At 40.7% G+C, this 16,567-nt stretch overlaps 2 protein-coding genes across 2 annotated transcripts; one reads left to right on the forward strand and one right to left on the reverse strand.

Annotated features, from left to right (window-relative positions):
- Window positions 1-823: 823 nt before the first annotated feature.
- Window positions 824-5,651, forward strand: LOC104455804 (RING-H2 finger protein ATL38). Its single transcript, XM_018859839.2, has 3 exons — window positions 824-1,443; window positions 2,189-2,286; window positions 4,551-5,651. The coding sequence occupies exons 1-3, from the start codon at window positions 1,285-1,287 to the stop codon at window positions 4,978-4,980; spliced, it is 687 nt and encodes a 228-aa protein (XP_018715384.2). The 5' UTR covers window positions 824-1,284; the 3' UTR covers window positions 4,981-5,651.
- A 7,516-nt stretch (window positions 5,652-13,167) lies between these two features.
- On the reverse strand, window positions 13,168-15,494 carry LOC104454114 (uncharacterized RNA-binding protein C1827.05c). The gene is made up of 9 exons (XM_010068856.3): window positions 15,336-15,494; window positions 14,869-14,976; window positions 14,647-14,761; window positions 14,485-14,540; window positions 14,156-14,203; window positions 13,965-14,062; window positions 13,739-13,808; window positions 13,531-13,641; window positions 13,168-13,329 (listed from the first exon to the last, which is right to left on the reverse strand). The coding sequence occupies exons 2-9, from the start codon at window positions 14,971-14,973 to the stop codon at window positions 13,279-13,281; spliced, it is 654 nt and encodes a 217-aa protein (XP_010067158.1). The 5' UTR covers window positions 14,974-14,976; window positions 15,336-15,494; the 3' UTR covers window positions 13,168-13,278.
- Between the last annotated feature and the right edge of the window lie 1,073 nt (window positions 15,495-16,567).

Here is a 16,567-nt window from a genome sequence, read left to right on the forward strand (position 1 = left end):
TAGGATTCCTTTTCCATTGTCTACATGAAAAAGGACAGGGGGGACTCATTTCAAGAACCTAGGAAAGCCCAATGCCCTAGATATTCCACTGGTGTCAGATCACCTACTCTTTGATTATCCTGTTTAAAACCCAGAAACAGTCTTGCTTGCTTGCATTAGTCTAATATTGAAATAGTAATAGCCCAACTCTTTTACTTCCACATGGACCGTTCACTCACCACGAAATCACATGCTACTCATTAGTCAATTCTATCATGTCCGTCCTCTCATCTCTGACCATTTTCTGTTCTCTCTCATCTCTTTCAATCAAAGTGCGCATGTGCTTGAACTTTTGATAATTAAGGGAGGAGATTAATTTGGCCTAGGACAAGTTATACGGTCCTGGATAATCAATATGATTTAGCTTCCAGGACAAGTGCGATGAACAATTCCCATCATTAGAATAGATGAGATTGCAAGAAACTCTCGTCTTCCCGTCTACAGTTGGTTTGCGAAACACTCAATACTTATGAACACTTTATTAGACGAGCCAACTGTCTGAATTTAATCTCACCACTTGGAACTCGATCTTTACTTTATCATTGGCTATTACAAAAAAGAAAAAGGAACACGTTAAAAGAAGAAGAAGAAGAAGAAGAAGAAGAAGAAATAGGACTAAAGCCAAACGGGAAAGTGTGGGAAAAGCTGCAAAACGATAATGATCAATTCTCAGTTAATTGAAATTAATCCCTCCACATTAATCGGGTAATCATCATCCCCGATTTTATTTAAATTGGACCCTCCGTACCCGGTCTTTCCCAAAGCGCTCGCCTTAATCCCGGATCCGAATTTGGAACCCCCTCCCTCCCCCACTCCATCTCTCTCTCTCTCTCTCTCTCCACCGCTTTCTCTGCAACTGCCGAATTCCGCCAGTCTCTTCTTCCACTTCCTCCTCCTCCTCCTCCTCCTCCTCCTCTCGGCGTCGCCGACCGGAAAGCCTCCTCCTTTTCGCCTGAGAATCTCGCCTCCCGCCGGTATCGCGCCTCGGCTTCCGGCTTTCCTTCCTCCCCGCCCGCGAATCATGCCGAGCGTCGCCCGCGACCCCTCGCCGGCGGGCCGAATCTCGAAGCGGACTGCGGCGGCGGCGACGGCGGCGGCGGCGACGTCACGCGGCGCAGCCACGCGCCGGGTGTGAAAAGGGTAAAGAAGAGGCGGAGGGAACTGATGATGTTCAGGTGCTGAAATCGCAGACAAGTTCTTCGAAGTTTGGTTTCTTTTTGGTTCCGGGAGAGGGTGGGGGAGAGGATGATATCTTCGGGGATAAACCTGGTGATGACGGTGATCGGGTTCGCGGTGAGCACCATGTTCATCGTCTTCGTCTGCACGCGCCTCATCTGCGCTCGGATTCAGCTCAACGCCTCTCGCCGCTCCTTCGCACTCGCCGGCCGATCCGATCTTGGCATTGTACGCGCTTCCATCTCTCTCTCTCTTCCCGCTATCTTCGTTTGAACTCGGCGGTGTTCGATTCTTCCCGTCGATTTCGCCACGATGGGTCTTGTACTTCCCACCGATTTGTTATTTGCTCCTTTTCCTTTCGAGCCTGACTCGGTTTCCGTACTCCACTTTCTCTTCCGCTGTCTCTAGATTACGCAAGAAGCCTTTTTTCTTAGTGCTTCTTTGACCGAATCTTTTCGTGCAGAAGCTTTTCTTTTCGAACTGGTGATTCTTATTGCTTCGAGATTTGGTGATTCTCTTATACTCTACTGATGTTCCTGAGGTGGATTCTTAAATTGTTCCTCATGCATTGCTCCTAGACAATTCTTCTGCGCCGACTTGCAGAATGTGGAGCTTCAACGCAATCTTCCCCTTTTTATTTTCTTCTTCTTCTTCTTCTTTCCGGTTATTCTTTCTCAATTTTCGTTCGCCGTGGTGTTGGTTTTTGAGCATTTTACTATTTCACGCTAATTTGAATTTTAATAATGAAATTCCGCTTGTTATCGTCCTTTTCAACTACTTTGCTTCTTTTCGGACCAAAAGTTACCTGTCGTTTTGGTTTTCCTTGCATCTGTGTACCTTGATCTGTCCGTAATGAGGCTATGAATGACAAAATTCAGCCCTTTATTTGTTGATACGTGAAAAATCTAAGCTTTTGGATCTAGAGATTAAAGCTGATGTTTGTAACTAAAGCCTCGTCTCCTTCTCTGAACAGCTAGAGCGGGGTTTACATGGTCTTGAACCTGTAGTGGTGTCTAAATTCCCGACGAAGAGATACAGCGACGAGTTCTTCTCCGAGGTCGACAATTCTCAGTACGTTGCTTTCTTGATTATTTGATTTCTTCTGTTCTTGGGTAGTAGATAACTTTTATGGATCTCTAGTCTTCAAAGCTTGTCTATTTCTTCTACAGTAGAAATGTTGCGAAGTTTACTCGGTTCATGATTAGGGTCCAACTAGTTCCTTTTAGATAAGGCGTCAGGAACATTTTGCGGGGATTGTCATAGTGCTATTACCATGGCATTTAGAGAATGATTTCTGAGGAGCTTTATTCGTTCTGAGGGACAGAACTGCGTGGGACCTTGAGAATATTGTACCTGATGTTCTGGAAAGTAAAGTTCCATGATTTTGCTTCGGGACAAACCTTTGGCATAAAGTTCCTTCCGTAGCATAGGATCACATGGATCTCATGGTTCTGCCAATCCCTGCTTGCCCACTACTTTGTTTCAATAGATAGGTTTCTTTTGTCAGAAATCACTTTTAATCAAGGAGTCTGGGCTCCCCAACTTTTCAACCAGGTTATAGTTTAGCAAGGTCCTCGCAGCCAAGCTAGCTCTGCAGCAACAGCATGCTCTTATGCCCCTAAGCAGATCATGGACTTGGACAGTTTCTTGCATTTTTCCGGAACTGGTTCATCATACTCTATACATTCTTCATTGGGCTCAAATTTAGTTTAGACGTTTTAGATCAACTTTGCTTGCAAGTAAATTTGAATTTCTTGAAAAAGATACTAAGTACTAGAGCAAGAGCAAATTTGTTTATCCACACTGTTGACTCTACAACTGAATTATTATATTGTTTTATGACAGTTTATTCATTGTGGATTCTGTCTTCCCATTTGCTATTGTTCATCTCAGAACACTTCAAACTTTTTGAGCATTATTAGGATGATGATGCTTGTCACATACTAAGGCTTTCTTTAGGTTTGAAATTAATGGCTCTATCGGTTGTGAAGTATGGCCATTAGGAAGCCATTGCTAATGTTAGTTTGGCTAAGTATTTTGAGGTTGAAATAACAATTACTGAAAGACCTGAATGGGACTGTGAATTGGAGGATTAGGAAAATGAAAGACTACTTTACCTCAAAATATCAATTCAAGAATTTTTGAATAGTTTGGCCATGTGAAGAATATAAAACTCGAATTCCTCTTCATAAAATTGAGCAAGGAATAATAGAATTTTGTGGAGATTAAACCAACTTTTCCTTTGCCGGATGAAAAGCAAATGTAATATGTTGTCATTCTAAGCAACTAATAGAAATAATTTATCACAGACAGTTCAGTGAGATCGGAAAGAAAATGAATCAACTAATGCTTCTTTGGTGCAACATATTGTTCTAATTGCCCTGTTCAAGAGCCAGGCTTGTTTATGACTTTTCTGTTGTTACATACTGGTTCATAAAGCTAACATTTTCTTCACAATACTCATTTATTTTGGCGAACCATGAAATTGCAAGATGATACGATATCTACTTCTTTAGAAGGTATATATTTGATAAGAGAGGCATTTATATAACTCAATACTAAAGCTCTTTGGAAAGATCTGTGGAAAACATTAGTGTCTTTAGGCATCTAGAAACTCATATGAACATGGCACGTCGAGAAATTTTGATTTTGCATGTTTAAACTGGCTGTCGTGTTGCATCTTTCAGACCCTTTTTCTCTTTTTTGGAGGGATGTAGCTTGTACTCACACCTTCTCCTTTTAGCTGCTAAATGGTTGGATTTAGTTGGCTTGTACTGCCACATGTGGGTCAAAAAGCCATATGTGTTATGCCTTAGATCTTTGAGTTTGGTTGTTCTTGTAGCCAGGTAGACGATATTACAATTGTAAGGCAATTCTGTGTCTCGCTATCTCAGTATGTTGTGGCAACTGTGGTGATTGCAATTGTGATTCTTACAATGTCATAGGTGTCATTGTGGTAGCTTATCACGTTGTTGGTATAGCCCATTGCTTTGTAGTTTGCTCGTAGTATGTGGGGAATTGATGTTGTCACCCTTTAAACCTCTTCTAAGTTTTAAGGTCATTAACAAGTCGATGAGAAGTGAATCGCTCGAGGTATTGCTAAATATTAATTGGTGGCAAGCAAGCAGCTGGCTCCCTTTCTTTTGCTGTACATTAGTGTTGACCATTCTTTCCAGTCACACATCAGAACCCTGACAAAATGATACTGCATTTGGAATTTAAATACCAGCTGTTTGTTCTCTCTTTCCATGCTAATCACTGACATTCTTGATGTTTATATGGTTGCATTAACATGTTCTCACTATTGCACGTGTTGGTTTGAAATTGTAATGCAGATGCACTGTTTGTTTGGCTGAATACCATCACGAAGACATGCTGCGTATCCTTCCCAGTTGTGGGCATTCTTTCCATGCTACTTGTATAGACATATGGCTTCAGCAGCATTCCACGTGTCCGGTCTGCCGAATTTCATTAAGAGAGTTTTCGGACAAGAAGCGTTCAATGCAACCTTTATTTAGTTCAGCTCTTCGACCTCATCGAGGCATGGAGACTGTGCGTGTGCACTCCCCTCATTGTCCATTGGCTGCTCACAACTTCACGTCAAGAGCCAACTACGCCCATAGGATGGACCCCATACGAGAGGATCGATTTGCAACCATGGAAGGTAGATCAGAACCTGGAGAGAGCATCCACACATTGGATGAGCCTGGTCAGTTTTCAAAAGATAAAGGAAATGCGCACACAGAAAGCCAATCTAATGCATGACAATCTTGGGATGAAGAGCTAGCCAGACTCTCTTAGACCGAAAACTATAAGATATAGGTCCACCCAAGAAAGGATCATTCTCGAAACTTCGTTGCTGCTGTCTCTCGAGGGTTCTCACATATGTTGTAAATATGGTAAAAAGTCTTTTTCCTAATATTTGTTGATCTCCCTTAGCATTATTAGTTAATTGGTGGGGCAGTTTTGTTTAGCTCAGTTGTAGAACATGGTGGTTTCTATCAGTGGTGGACTGGTGATTTTCTTTCCTCTCATTGGGTCCACTCTTCTGACTTTCCCAATTACCTCTGATTTACTCCATAATCTCCACAACAGCTGTATCATCAGTGGGCCTTGCTCTTTTACTCGACAAGAGCGCTGTATCACCTCCTTTTTGGTTGTGCTAAGTCTCGATGTTTTCAGCAGCTTGCTACAGTATTTTCTATCCATGTAAATCTTGATGTGGCTCCACCCAAAATATGATTACGATCTTCGGAGAAGTCAGATTCGGTTTTCCGGTGTACCTAGCCGCCTTTTCTCTTTACCTGAGAGAAAGCAGACACTGGATGATTGATTCTATGTTCTCTTCCATTTGTAAAGCACTATCGTTTGTTTCTATCTCCAGGACGAGCTTTCGTTTATAGTAGACATTTGTGTGGGACTCTCATGTACCCTTATTTGACAGGCTTCATGACAATTCTTTTATTGTACGCGATTCCATGTTGGGGGCACTGGGCATATGAAAGGCAATTCTTTTATGGTAAACAGTGCTTATATGTGCCTTGTTGGAGAAAGTCGAATGGCATTTTGCCACCACTCCAATATGAAATTTCTACTGCCACTTCCGAATTTAAGTTGGATTGCCTGATACCTTCCGTTGTTGGAGTAAGTACCAACGGTCTGATTTGAGGTTTCCTAAGAATTGACTTGAGAAATTCTCTATTTCGCATCTCAGAAAAAGGAATGATTCCTCCGACTTAAGATTGATTTTAAATTCAGATAACGTGTGAGATCACACCAATAGCAATCCTCTTTTATTTTCCTTGACGACGAAAAGAACAATAACCACTGAGCCAAAATGAAGGAACTATTCGCTCTATGACAGAATATAACGGAAGACATTTTCTTTGATCAGCGTATAAACCAAAGAATAGTTGCTAAAACTGCTTCATGCATTTGCTTCTAAGTCGGTCCACCTCCTCCATGCATTCTGATTTCGTGTTTCCACTTCAGTGTCTTCATGCGCAATGCAGGCTTCACACAGATGGCAACTCTTTCTCCCTATATGAGAGCCGAGCCCCGTCACATATCGTCTCACATTCAGAGATAATAATACTCGAAATCAGAGGATTGCCGTGGGGGTGTTCGCACTCCCTCAGCCTGATAAGATTCTTGACTACCCGCAAAATGGGGAACTGGTATACCTCTTTAGGAAGGAGTTGACAGGCAGTGATGTAGAGAGAGGGCTAATCCTCACCGAGCTGTCGAACTTCCACCTCAGAAATCTTCCGAGGCCTCTGCTCGATGCCATCGCCGGGGACGGACTGATAGTCTGGTGTTCCACACCAGCTATACACCACAGCGGCATTGTACTGAGAAACAACCCAGATATGACCCGTTACTTCCGGTTCCGGAAACTGGGTTGGGACCAAATTGTGGCCGAGAATCGATTTCTCGTTGGACAAGAAATCGATTGCTGGTATCTGTATGATCCAGAGGACGGTACGCATGGCAAGTTGAGCTTTCTGATCCGACCAGTAAGAATAAAGTCAGGCAAATTTCCATGCAAACGTAACAAAACATCTTGACTGGGTTGGTTCTCGTCATGACATGCGCTGCATGCAGGTTGGCGACTCTGTGGTACCTCATGAAGCTGCTTCAGGAGGAACGGCAACATCAAGTCAAAGCTAAAAGAGGATCAGCATTCTGAACAATGCCAGATAATATTTGACGCGATAGATTGCTAGTTTTCTTTCTGTTCTTTCAGTTTGTGTTGATCCTTCACTACCATTTGATTGAGACAAAGACAGCGTTTTGGGTGAGAATGTTAATAGGCAGAAAATCTGGTAAGAAAGCTCTTTCTTCTTGAGTTTGGACTTCTAGGAATGACATACGTGCGTCGTACATTTTCACTTGCCCTCGACGCTGATACAAAATACTCCGAATCAGTCGAGGGTAGAAGATGATCCCCAAGCTTAGTTAAAAGTGCGAGTGCTCAAAAGTTGGTGTTCAAATCCTAATCTTAGAAACACGAAGCACGATTTTGGTGAGGTGAAACAAGCGTGACATGAAGATTTGAGCACAAAATCTGCTGCTTTGATATCGCAGAGATTCCATGTGAGACATGTCTATACACCAAAGTTTTAAGCTACAAAAAGATGATGTCTTCATAATCTAATACTTCAACAAAAATAAGTATTGACATTTTGCAAATAGTGTCCAACCTGAGTAGTTCAAGAATTTAATGGTACTGAGGAAATTCAAAAGTCGCCAAAACCCAATCTAAGTAGTTCATGAAGTCAAAATAAATAGTTGGAGCGTACAACAAAAGTTGAATACCTTAACCTGAGATAGTTAGCCTCCTCTCTTATTTTCTTCTTCTTCTTTTTTTTTTTTTCCTTTTTATTTTTGAAGCTACCTTTATTGTTCAAAGATAGTTGTTCTATTAAGTACTCACACTAAATCAATGTGAATATTATTACCTTACGTCGGCCAACACCATTACCTTAATAAGGAGATAATGAGGAAAATTTTCTTTAATTTTGAGTGCATTTGTTTCGTGAAAAATTAATGATTTGGAAAACATTTTCTTGAAAACAATCACTTACAAAAAATGAGCAAACAAATTATTATTTTTTATTATCTACAAAAATGTTTAGATATAGATTGTTATCGATAATGATATAATTTTTATTTGTTAATTATTTCAAGCAGTACAATTGATTATTTTCAGGAAAATGTTTTTCAAATTATTCATTTTTCATAAAATAAGTGGAGCCTTCATGTACGAAATAATTTTATTGTTCTCCATAAGACAAAGCTTCACATACAACCTATTTAATTTATATTAATATTCTAGATGATAATTTCACAATCAGTGTTTTATTCGGACAGGGTAGCATATCTTACACCGACTAATCAAGAATGAAAATCAAGATTTGCCTCAAAATTGTAGCAAACAGTGCTGGACAGTTAAATCAGTCGAAGATCACGATATACCTATAACCGATTAAACTACTATTTGACATGATGCTACCGACTATTTTAATCAATTTATGTTGCCACCGCAGAATCCCTTTCCCAAAAGACAACCCCAAGATCAAATGTATGATCCTGCTTAATGTAACCATACGTGGATAAGCAACCGAGAGTGACATCTCTTGCAATTATACAGCTCTAGGAAACATATCTCTTTACTTTATACGTGAAGTTATCATGAAAATTGCACTCGGGACCAATCTCCCGTTACGAAATCGCACGTCGATTTCAGAAAAATAACGCTAGCAAACAATTCACCAAGCAGAATATAATAATAAAATAACAGAATTAGATGAACACGTCAGAAAATTTGTTATCGAAGTTCACCCAAATCTGGGCTACATCTCCGTGTAGAGGCACTCTGCGAATCCACTAGACTTCGAAAAAGTTGGAATACAACGACGACACTCAAGATTAAGACACAAAGAGATTGAGAACACCCATCAAGAAAAAACTCATTTTTTTCTTCTCTCTTTTTCTTGCCTTTCTATTTCCTTTTTCAGGGTCTTGCCATCGCTAATATAAAGGTATCACTTTTTTAACTTAAAAGCAAATCTAATAGAAAAGACAAAAAAAGCCTCTAAAAACAAATATTTGGCTTCATCTATAATCTCCCTAGCCCGGTCATTGCCACTGGGACTGGATTGGACTGGACTGGACCTGACCATGCCCGCTCTATGACAGAACATAAACGAAAGACATTTTCTTTGATCAGCGTATAAACCAAAGACAGAATAGTTGTTAAAACTGCCTCATGCATTTGCTTCTGAGTCCGTCCACCTTCTCATGCATTCTGATTTCGTGTTTCGACTCCAGTGTCTTCATGCGCAATGCAAGCTCACACAGATGGCAACTCTTTCTTCCTTTAGAAGAGCCGAGCCTCGTAACATATCGTCTCGTATTCAGAGACAATACTTCTTGAGATAAGATGCTAGTGATGGCGGGTGTTCCCCTCCCTCAACCTGACAAGATTCTCAACTACCCGCAAAATGGGGAGCTGAAATATCTCTTCAGGAAGAAGTTGACAGGCAGTGACGTTAAGAGAGGGTTAGCCCTCACCGCATATTCGAACTACCACCTGAGAAATCTTCCAAGGCCACTGCTCGATGTCATCGCCAGGGATGGACTGATGGTCTGGTGTTACACACCAGCTGTCCACCACAGCGGCATCGTATTAAAAGACAATCCAGATATGACCAGTTTCCGGTTCCAGAAATCTGCTTGGGACGAAATTGTCGTCGCGAATCAATTCCACGTTGGACAGGAAATCGATTGCTGGTGTCTATATGATGCGGAGGATGGTCTGCATGGAAATTTGAGGCTTCTGATCCAACCGGTAAGAATCGAGTTAGTTTTCATGCGAATATACCATAAGATCTTGACTAGGGTGGTTTTTCTCCCGGGATTTAATGCACTGTAATTCAAAACGAGGCCGAGTCATACTATGCCCTGCATACAGGTTGGCGACCATGTGGTACCTCAGGAAGCTACTTCAGGAGAAACAGCAACATCAAGTCAAAGTTAAACAGGATCAGGATTCTGAATAATGCTAGAATATATTTGACGCTGAATGATAGATTGCTAGTTTTCTTTCTGTTCTTTCGGTTTGTGGGTCCTTGGCTTTGAAAGTTGATGATAAATTAAGCCTGATTATCTGAAGAATTAGACTACTGACTTGCACCCCTGAGTTTTCCTGCTTCATAAATTGCTTCAAGCGTGCGAAGCATTGGTATCGCATCCCTGAGTTTTCCTTTTTTCTTTTTATCACGTAAAAAATGAAAATACCCCAATAGAAAAGAATACTCATCATCAACATTATTTCAAGAAAGATGGGCATCTCTTTTTCTTCACTTCTGGAAAGTAAAGTTCCATTATTTTGCTTCAGGACGAAACTTTAGATGAAGTCCCTTCCACAGCATACTCATTTAGGATTAAATGGATCTTATGCTTCTGCCAACCTCCGCTTGCCTACCACTTTGTTTCTACAGAAAGGTTTCTCTTGTCAGAACACACTTTTACTCCCCAGTCTGGGCTCCCCTACTTCTCAACCATGTCATCAGTTTAGAAAGGTCCCCTACTTGTGCAGCAGTTAGCTCTGGAGTATCAGCATGCTGTTATGCCCTTATGCAGACCATGGACTTGGACAGTTTCTTGGATTTGTTCGGACCCTGTGTCATCATACTCTGGAAATTCTTGATCGGGCTCAGATTTTGTCAAGAAGTTTTTGATCACCTTAGTTTTTAGTAAATTTGAATCTCTTAAAAACGGTTCGAAGACTAAAGCAAGAGCAAAACTGTTGATTTTAGCCATTGAATCTACGACAGAATCAACTAAATTGTTTCGGAACAGTTTACCTATTGTGGGTTCTGTCTTTCCCATTTTTTTCGGTCACACATCAGAACCCTTCATAAGGCAAATACTGCACCTAAGATTCAAATATCAGCTGTTTGTTCTCTCTTTCCATCCTAATCACTGACAATCCCAGATAAGAGTAAAGCAGAAAAGAAAATTGAGTAATTTCACTATATTTTAATGTAGAGTACGTGAGGCTAATTATAGGTGACTATTTAAGGTAATAGAATGATACAATATCAATTTCTATTAATAAGGGAATAAATGGAAAATCTCTTGATATCTTTCAGTTATCTCTAATAAGGTGTGTCTTGGTGAAGACATCCACAGTTTAGTTAGCGGACGAAGTAGAGACAAGGCAAACGGTGCCGCGGAGAATGTGATATCAAATTAAATGACGGTCTATTTCAATGTATTAGGTGAGATCATAGAAGACATTATTTGTGGTATTTCGATAGCACTGCCGTTGTTGTAACGAATTACTGTTTCGCTCTTATGACATTTACGTAAGATTCTCATATACCTAATTTGACAGGCTTTATGACAGTTATTGATTGTATGCGTTCCCACTCTGCCCGGCGAGGTCATCGCTGTTGGGATCCGACGGACCCGGTCAGGCACACTCCGCGACAAGATATAAACCAAGGATATTTTTGATCAGCGTATGGACCGAAGCCACAGCAGTTTGCTAAAACTGCCTCGTGCATTTGCCTCCGAGTCAGTCCTACCTTCTCATGCATTCTGATTTCGTGGTTCCACTCCACTGTCTTCATGCTCAAGGCAAGCTCCCACAGATGGCAACTCTTTCTTCCTCATAGAAGAGCCGAGCCCCGTCACATATCGCCTCATATTCCGAAATAATGCTACCTGGGAACAGACGATAGCGATGGCTGATGTTTCAAACCCTCGGCCTGATAAGATTGTCAACTACCCGCAAAATGGGGAACTGACATTTCCCCTTAGGAAGAAGTTGTCAAGCTATGAAATTATCAGAGGGTTGGTCCTCACGGTATTCTCGAGCTACTACCTAAGAAGTCTTCCGAGGCCACTGAGATGTCATCGCGGGGAATGGACTGCTAGTCTGGTGTTACACACCAGCTATGCACCAGTGCGTTGTACTAAGAAACCATCTAGATATGTCCCGTTTCCGGTTCCTGAAGCCTGGTTGTGCCCAAATTGCCGCCGCGACAAGGAATCCATTGCTGGGCTCTAAATGATGCGGAGGATGGTTGGTCCGCATGGCATTTTGAGCTTTATGATCCAACCGGTAAGAATCGATCGAGTCCTCATGCAAATATACCATAACATCTTGACTTTGGTTGGTTTTTGTGCCGAGAGATAGTGCACTGTAATTCAAAATGAGGCTCGGTCATAATATGCTCTACATGCAGGTTTGACGAATCTGAGGTACCTCATGAAGCTGCTTCAGGAGAAGCAGAAACATCAAGTGAAAGTTATAAGAGGTTCGGGATTATGAACAATGCATAACAAATGTTCGACCCTAAATCATAGATTTGCTAGATTTCTTTCTGTTCTTTTAGTTCTGGCGTAGAAATTTGACAATAAATTGAGCCACGATTCTCTTAAAAATTAGATAACTAACTCGCATCCCTGCGTTTTCTTGCTTCATAACTGGCCTCAAGTTAACAAATGATCATACGACACTGAATCCATGAATTATGACATGTAGCCGAAATGAAAATAACGTGCATGACCAGAGTGACACGACAATTAGTTAGCTGGTTCGCATGTTTGCTTGTCGAGCTTTAATGATCGAAGTGAAACACAATTTGCTATTGATATACAAAAAACACTTCATAAGAAGTCGCTTTTTAACTTGAAAACTTAACAGCCCTTTGACTTGAGGAGCTGTGCATAGTTTAATGCTCAAAGTCTCCTAAATTGGCTTCAGAAAAGGATAGTCGCATATCCACTGTTGATCCTCCATTTGAATGAGACAGAGACAGCGATTTGAGTGAGAATGTTGCTAGGAAGAAAATCTGATAACACATGCATATATCATATATTTTCCAATACCCTCGCCGCTGATACAAAACACTGCAAATTGGTCAAAGGTATATATATATGCTTGCTGAGCTTAATTAACAATGCTAGTGACTGAAAGGTGGTATCCAAATCCTAATCTTAGAAACGCAAAGCACAATTTTTGTAAGGCAGAGCATGCGTAACATGAAGATTCGAGCATACTCTGCAGCTTTGATATTGTATAGTTTTCACTTGAGACCGTGTCAATACACAAAAGCTTTAAGCTACAAAAGACGATGTCTTGATAGCCGAATACTTCAACAACAATCAGTATAGACATTTTGAAAACCTGTTCCAACCTAATTTTACGGTAACGGAAATTTAGAAGTAGCCAGAACTAATAAACGGGGCTTCAATTAGATGCTCCAGGACTATTCCTTCCGAAGCATCTCAACTGTCGAAGGCATGGAAAATATAACTCAAAGCATCTCTTAATTTGCTTCAACCTTTCTGCTTTTCCCATTAAAAAAAGGAAAAAAGAAAACACCCCCTAGCTCACGTATCCCAAAAGCTGACGGAATTAACAAGAACGAGGTAGAAAGGAATTGCAATCACATAAAGGATTAAGCTGAGATTACCATTATAACTCTTCCATCGTTTACAAGAAAAATGAAAACAGAAAACAAGAAAGCATGTTTCGCACCAGGGCTACTCTTCATCAAACCTGATCTTCTTGGGAACTGCCTGGGTGTCACCGACCTAAAAATGAAAAGAACACACCAATAAGAAGCAGATCCTATGAAACCAACACAAGTATCAATCAATCTGTGCAAGAGTGTGAGAGAGAGAGACTACTTCTGCCTATACATGCAAAATCACTCAACTCATCATAAAGAACCATGAAGCCAAAGCATGAAACCCTTAAAATATCCAAGTAAAAGAAAAGCAGTTGCTTCTTACAATATCTGGACATTCATAATCGATACCAGCTGCCTCTATCTTTTTCCTTCTTTTTTTATCACGTTGCATAATTCCGTTGACCAACTTCTTATGTTCTTCCAGTGTTCTTTCCTGCACAGTTATAACCAAAGATGGATTCACCAATTGGACTTAACTTTCATTTGTAAAAGATGAAAACACCATGATTTTTAACTAATCTTCCAGCTACCTTGTTGTGGTTTTTTCGCTGAACTTGGACTCGATCCAGGGGTTTATATCGGTAATTAAAACCTTTCCATCTGCGTGCAGCAAAGCAGGTGATAAATATGGAAAAAATCCCAACAAAAATGAACATGCATGATCAACGTTCTTTCAAGAAAGATGGGCATCCATTTGTGCTGACGGTACACAGGGAAACAGAGGAATCCAGAAACAAAATAGTGCACAGAACTTACATTTTGGGATGAACATGCTCTGGAGGGATAAGATGAACCTGCAATAAGTGCTCAAACAGTAGATAATTATGCATTGTTTCAGCAACAATCTTTGCCACCTGCAAATTAGAAAAAGCAACTTTACAAATCATCCCTCAGATGGGTCCATGAAGGCACCGCCGGATATATGTAATTGTCCAGACAAGCCAAACCTCTGGAGACTCAAATTGAATGAAACCAAAATGCTTTGACTTTCCAGTCTGCAAGATAACAAATCAAACACTAAGCATATGTCAAAGTAGTCTTCATAAGGATGTAGATAAATAACTGCGGAAAAGGCTTTCCAACAGTATCAAAAGGCTAAAAATTGATAGCTTCCAGAAAGCAAAACTACAGCAAATGAAAAAAGGAAAATGATAGCCTAAGACTTTTGCCAGCATCCTTCTTGGAACTATCACAGAAATGCCAAAGGAGCAAGCCTCCACATATTAGATTATCCTCGCTCACAAAGAGTAATAGTCACAAGTTTTTAGAGCCTCACCCTCTTGTTCCTGGCAATTCTCAACCTCTTGATAGTACCAAACTGGCTGAAGTAACCTGTAGCAAGCAAGCAATGAGGGCAAACAAGTTATCCCCCCGACATCATCGACAGCCACAGCATTCCTTTAAACAAACCAACACGGTAGACGAGAGCAAGAATTACCTTCGATTTCCTTCTCATAGAAACCATGCGGTATACGACCGATGTAAAGAACTGTCGAAGCACTCTCGGAAGGTTTCTCCACAGGAAGCTTATGCCCCGGACCGCCTTCCAACGGCTTCAATGCAAAAAGGAATCATTTTCAACGACAAAAAAAAAAAAGAAAACCCAGAGATTTCAACTCACAAAGCACAAGCACCAAAAAGAAGTCAAATTTCGGCATACCAAGAAATCGACATCTTCCGTCTTACTACCCGAAAGCAGCGCCGGCGGCTGCGCGGAGGCCTTCTTCAGCGACTTCTTCATCGCTTTCTTGGCCTTCACCCCCATTCTCTGGAATCACAACACCCAAAAAGAAAGCATTAATATTTCCACACGACGCGCCGAAGGGGCTCACCCTCGCATCGTTTAAGCAACAGAGAAGCAGCTCGGGTAGCTCCTACAGCAGACCAAACAACACGGTCGACCTAAGATTCGCCAATTTTACGAGGTAATAGGGAGAAAACACCGGCCGCCGCCCCGGCCGGGGGGGGGTGGTTCAGAAAAGCCCGATCGAATGATTCGACTATGAAACTCGAAAGCTAGACGGTGAGATGCAAAACGATACAGATCGGACGGTTCTGCGACGGTTCTTCCGAGAACCGACTCCCGAGTCTCGACCGAAACGTAGTGAAGCGAGGACAAGGCCGTACCTTGGCGAGGCGGAGGAAGCGGCCGGGCACGCGCGCGCACTCTCCGCCGGCAGCTTAGAGAGAGAGAGAGAGAGAGAGAGAGGTGGTGGCGGTGGCGGGGGTGAGCAGAGGCTGGCGGTGGGGGAGATACTTAGGTTTTTGTTGGAGAAAGGGTTTTGGGACTGTGTCTGTTGAGCTCGGGAAAAGATAAACGAAGAAAAGGTTAATTAAACGAAAATTGATTTGTCCGTAATTTCTATAGTCCTTGACTCCTTGGAGCCTTCTAATAATATTTTTATGAGTTAATATCATGAAAAAAATTTAAACTAATATATTTAAGATAAATTTGTCAAAAATTATTTTTTTGACCAAAAAGCATCCATGCTAATATACTTATAATAAATTTACTTCAATCATAAATTGATATATTTATTGATAAATAAAAGACAAAAGTCAAAAGCGGTACACCTATCAACCATCATGTATAATTTAATTTAGTAATATGACAGTAAAATTTAATGGAAAATATCGAAGGATAAATTTGTCACAAATGTATTAATTTGTTATTTTTGCTAGTTTGATGTAAATTTATTATATGTATATCAATTTATGATTTTCCATAATATTAACTTCATTGTCAAATATGAAATAGTGCAATGAATAATATGTTATTTATTAGGTATGTACATATATGACAATATTAAAAGGAGAAAATTAAAAAAGTTGTACAATCGCGAGATAAACATAATTACCTTTTTTTTATTGTAAAAAGCAAAAATTTCTTGTTTTCAATGTAGTAGATTACGCCATATATTCAATGACTCTCTAAAGAGAACCTTTAATAACTCTTTAGAGAGAACCTGGTGTAAAAATGATTTGAAGGTAAGAGTTGCAATCGTCTAACTTTTCTTTAGTGTGCAATCGTTGGTATTCCCTAGTTAGTAGGGAAGAAAAATATTTACAATCAATTGGAGGATGTGAGGCGTGTGGGCACCGATATTTTAATAGACAGCTCTTTTTTAGGGTGAAATTGTTGGTATTCCCTAATTAGTGAGAAAGAAAAATTTTCATAACCAATTGGATGATATGAGGCATGTGAGCATCGACATGTTAAAATAAACTAGACAAGGGGATTACTAAGGACAGCCCTAGGTAACTTGCTACCAGGTAACTTGCTACCCGTGTAAAAGCCCGTGTAAAAAGCAAAGATTTCGTAAATGGCCGCAGAATTTGTTCTCAATGATTTGATCGGT

Source organism: Eucalyptus grandis, chromosome 7, assembly GCF_016545825.1.
Source record: "Eucalyptus grandis isolate ANBG69807.140 chromosome 7, ASM1654582v1, whole genome shotgun sequence".
NCBI lineage: Eukaryota > Viridiplantae > Streptophyta > Magnoliopsida > Myrtales > Myrtaceae > Eucalyptus > Eucalyptus grandis.

Bases quoted from the DNA above. Each gene is read 5' to 3' on its own strand.
- LOC104455804 (XM_018859839.2), top strand. From the start codon at position 1,285: ATGATATCTTCGGGGATAAACCTGGTGATGACGGTGATCGGGTTCGCG. The intron at 1,444-2,188 runs GTACGCGCTTCC...TTCTCTGAACAG, and splicing joins GCCGATCCGATCTTGGCATT to CTAGAGCGGGGTTTACATGG. The intron at 2,287-4,550 runs GTACGTTGCTTT...ATTGTAATGCAG, and splicing joins TCCGAGGTCGACAATTCTCA to ATGCACTGTTTGTTTGGCTG.
- LOC104454114 (XM_010068856.3), bottom strand. From the start codon at position 14,973: ATGGGGGTGAAGGCCAAGAAAGCGATGAAGAAGTCGCTGAAGAAGGCC. The intron at 14,762-14,868 runs GTATGCCGAAAT...TTTGCATTGAAG, and splicing joins CGGAAGATGTCGATTTCTTG to CCGTTGGAAGGCGGTCCGGG. The intron at 13,330-13,530 runs GTAAGAAGCAAC...TTTCATTTTTAG, and splicing joins ATTATGAATGTCCAGATATT to GTCGGTGACACCCAGGCAGT.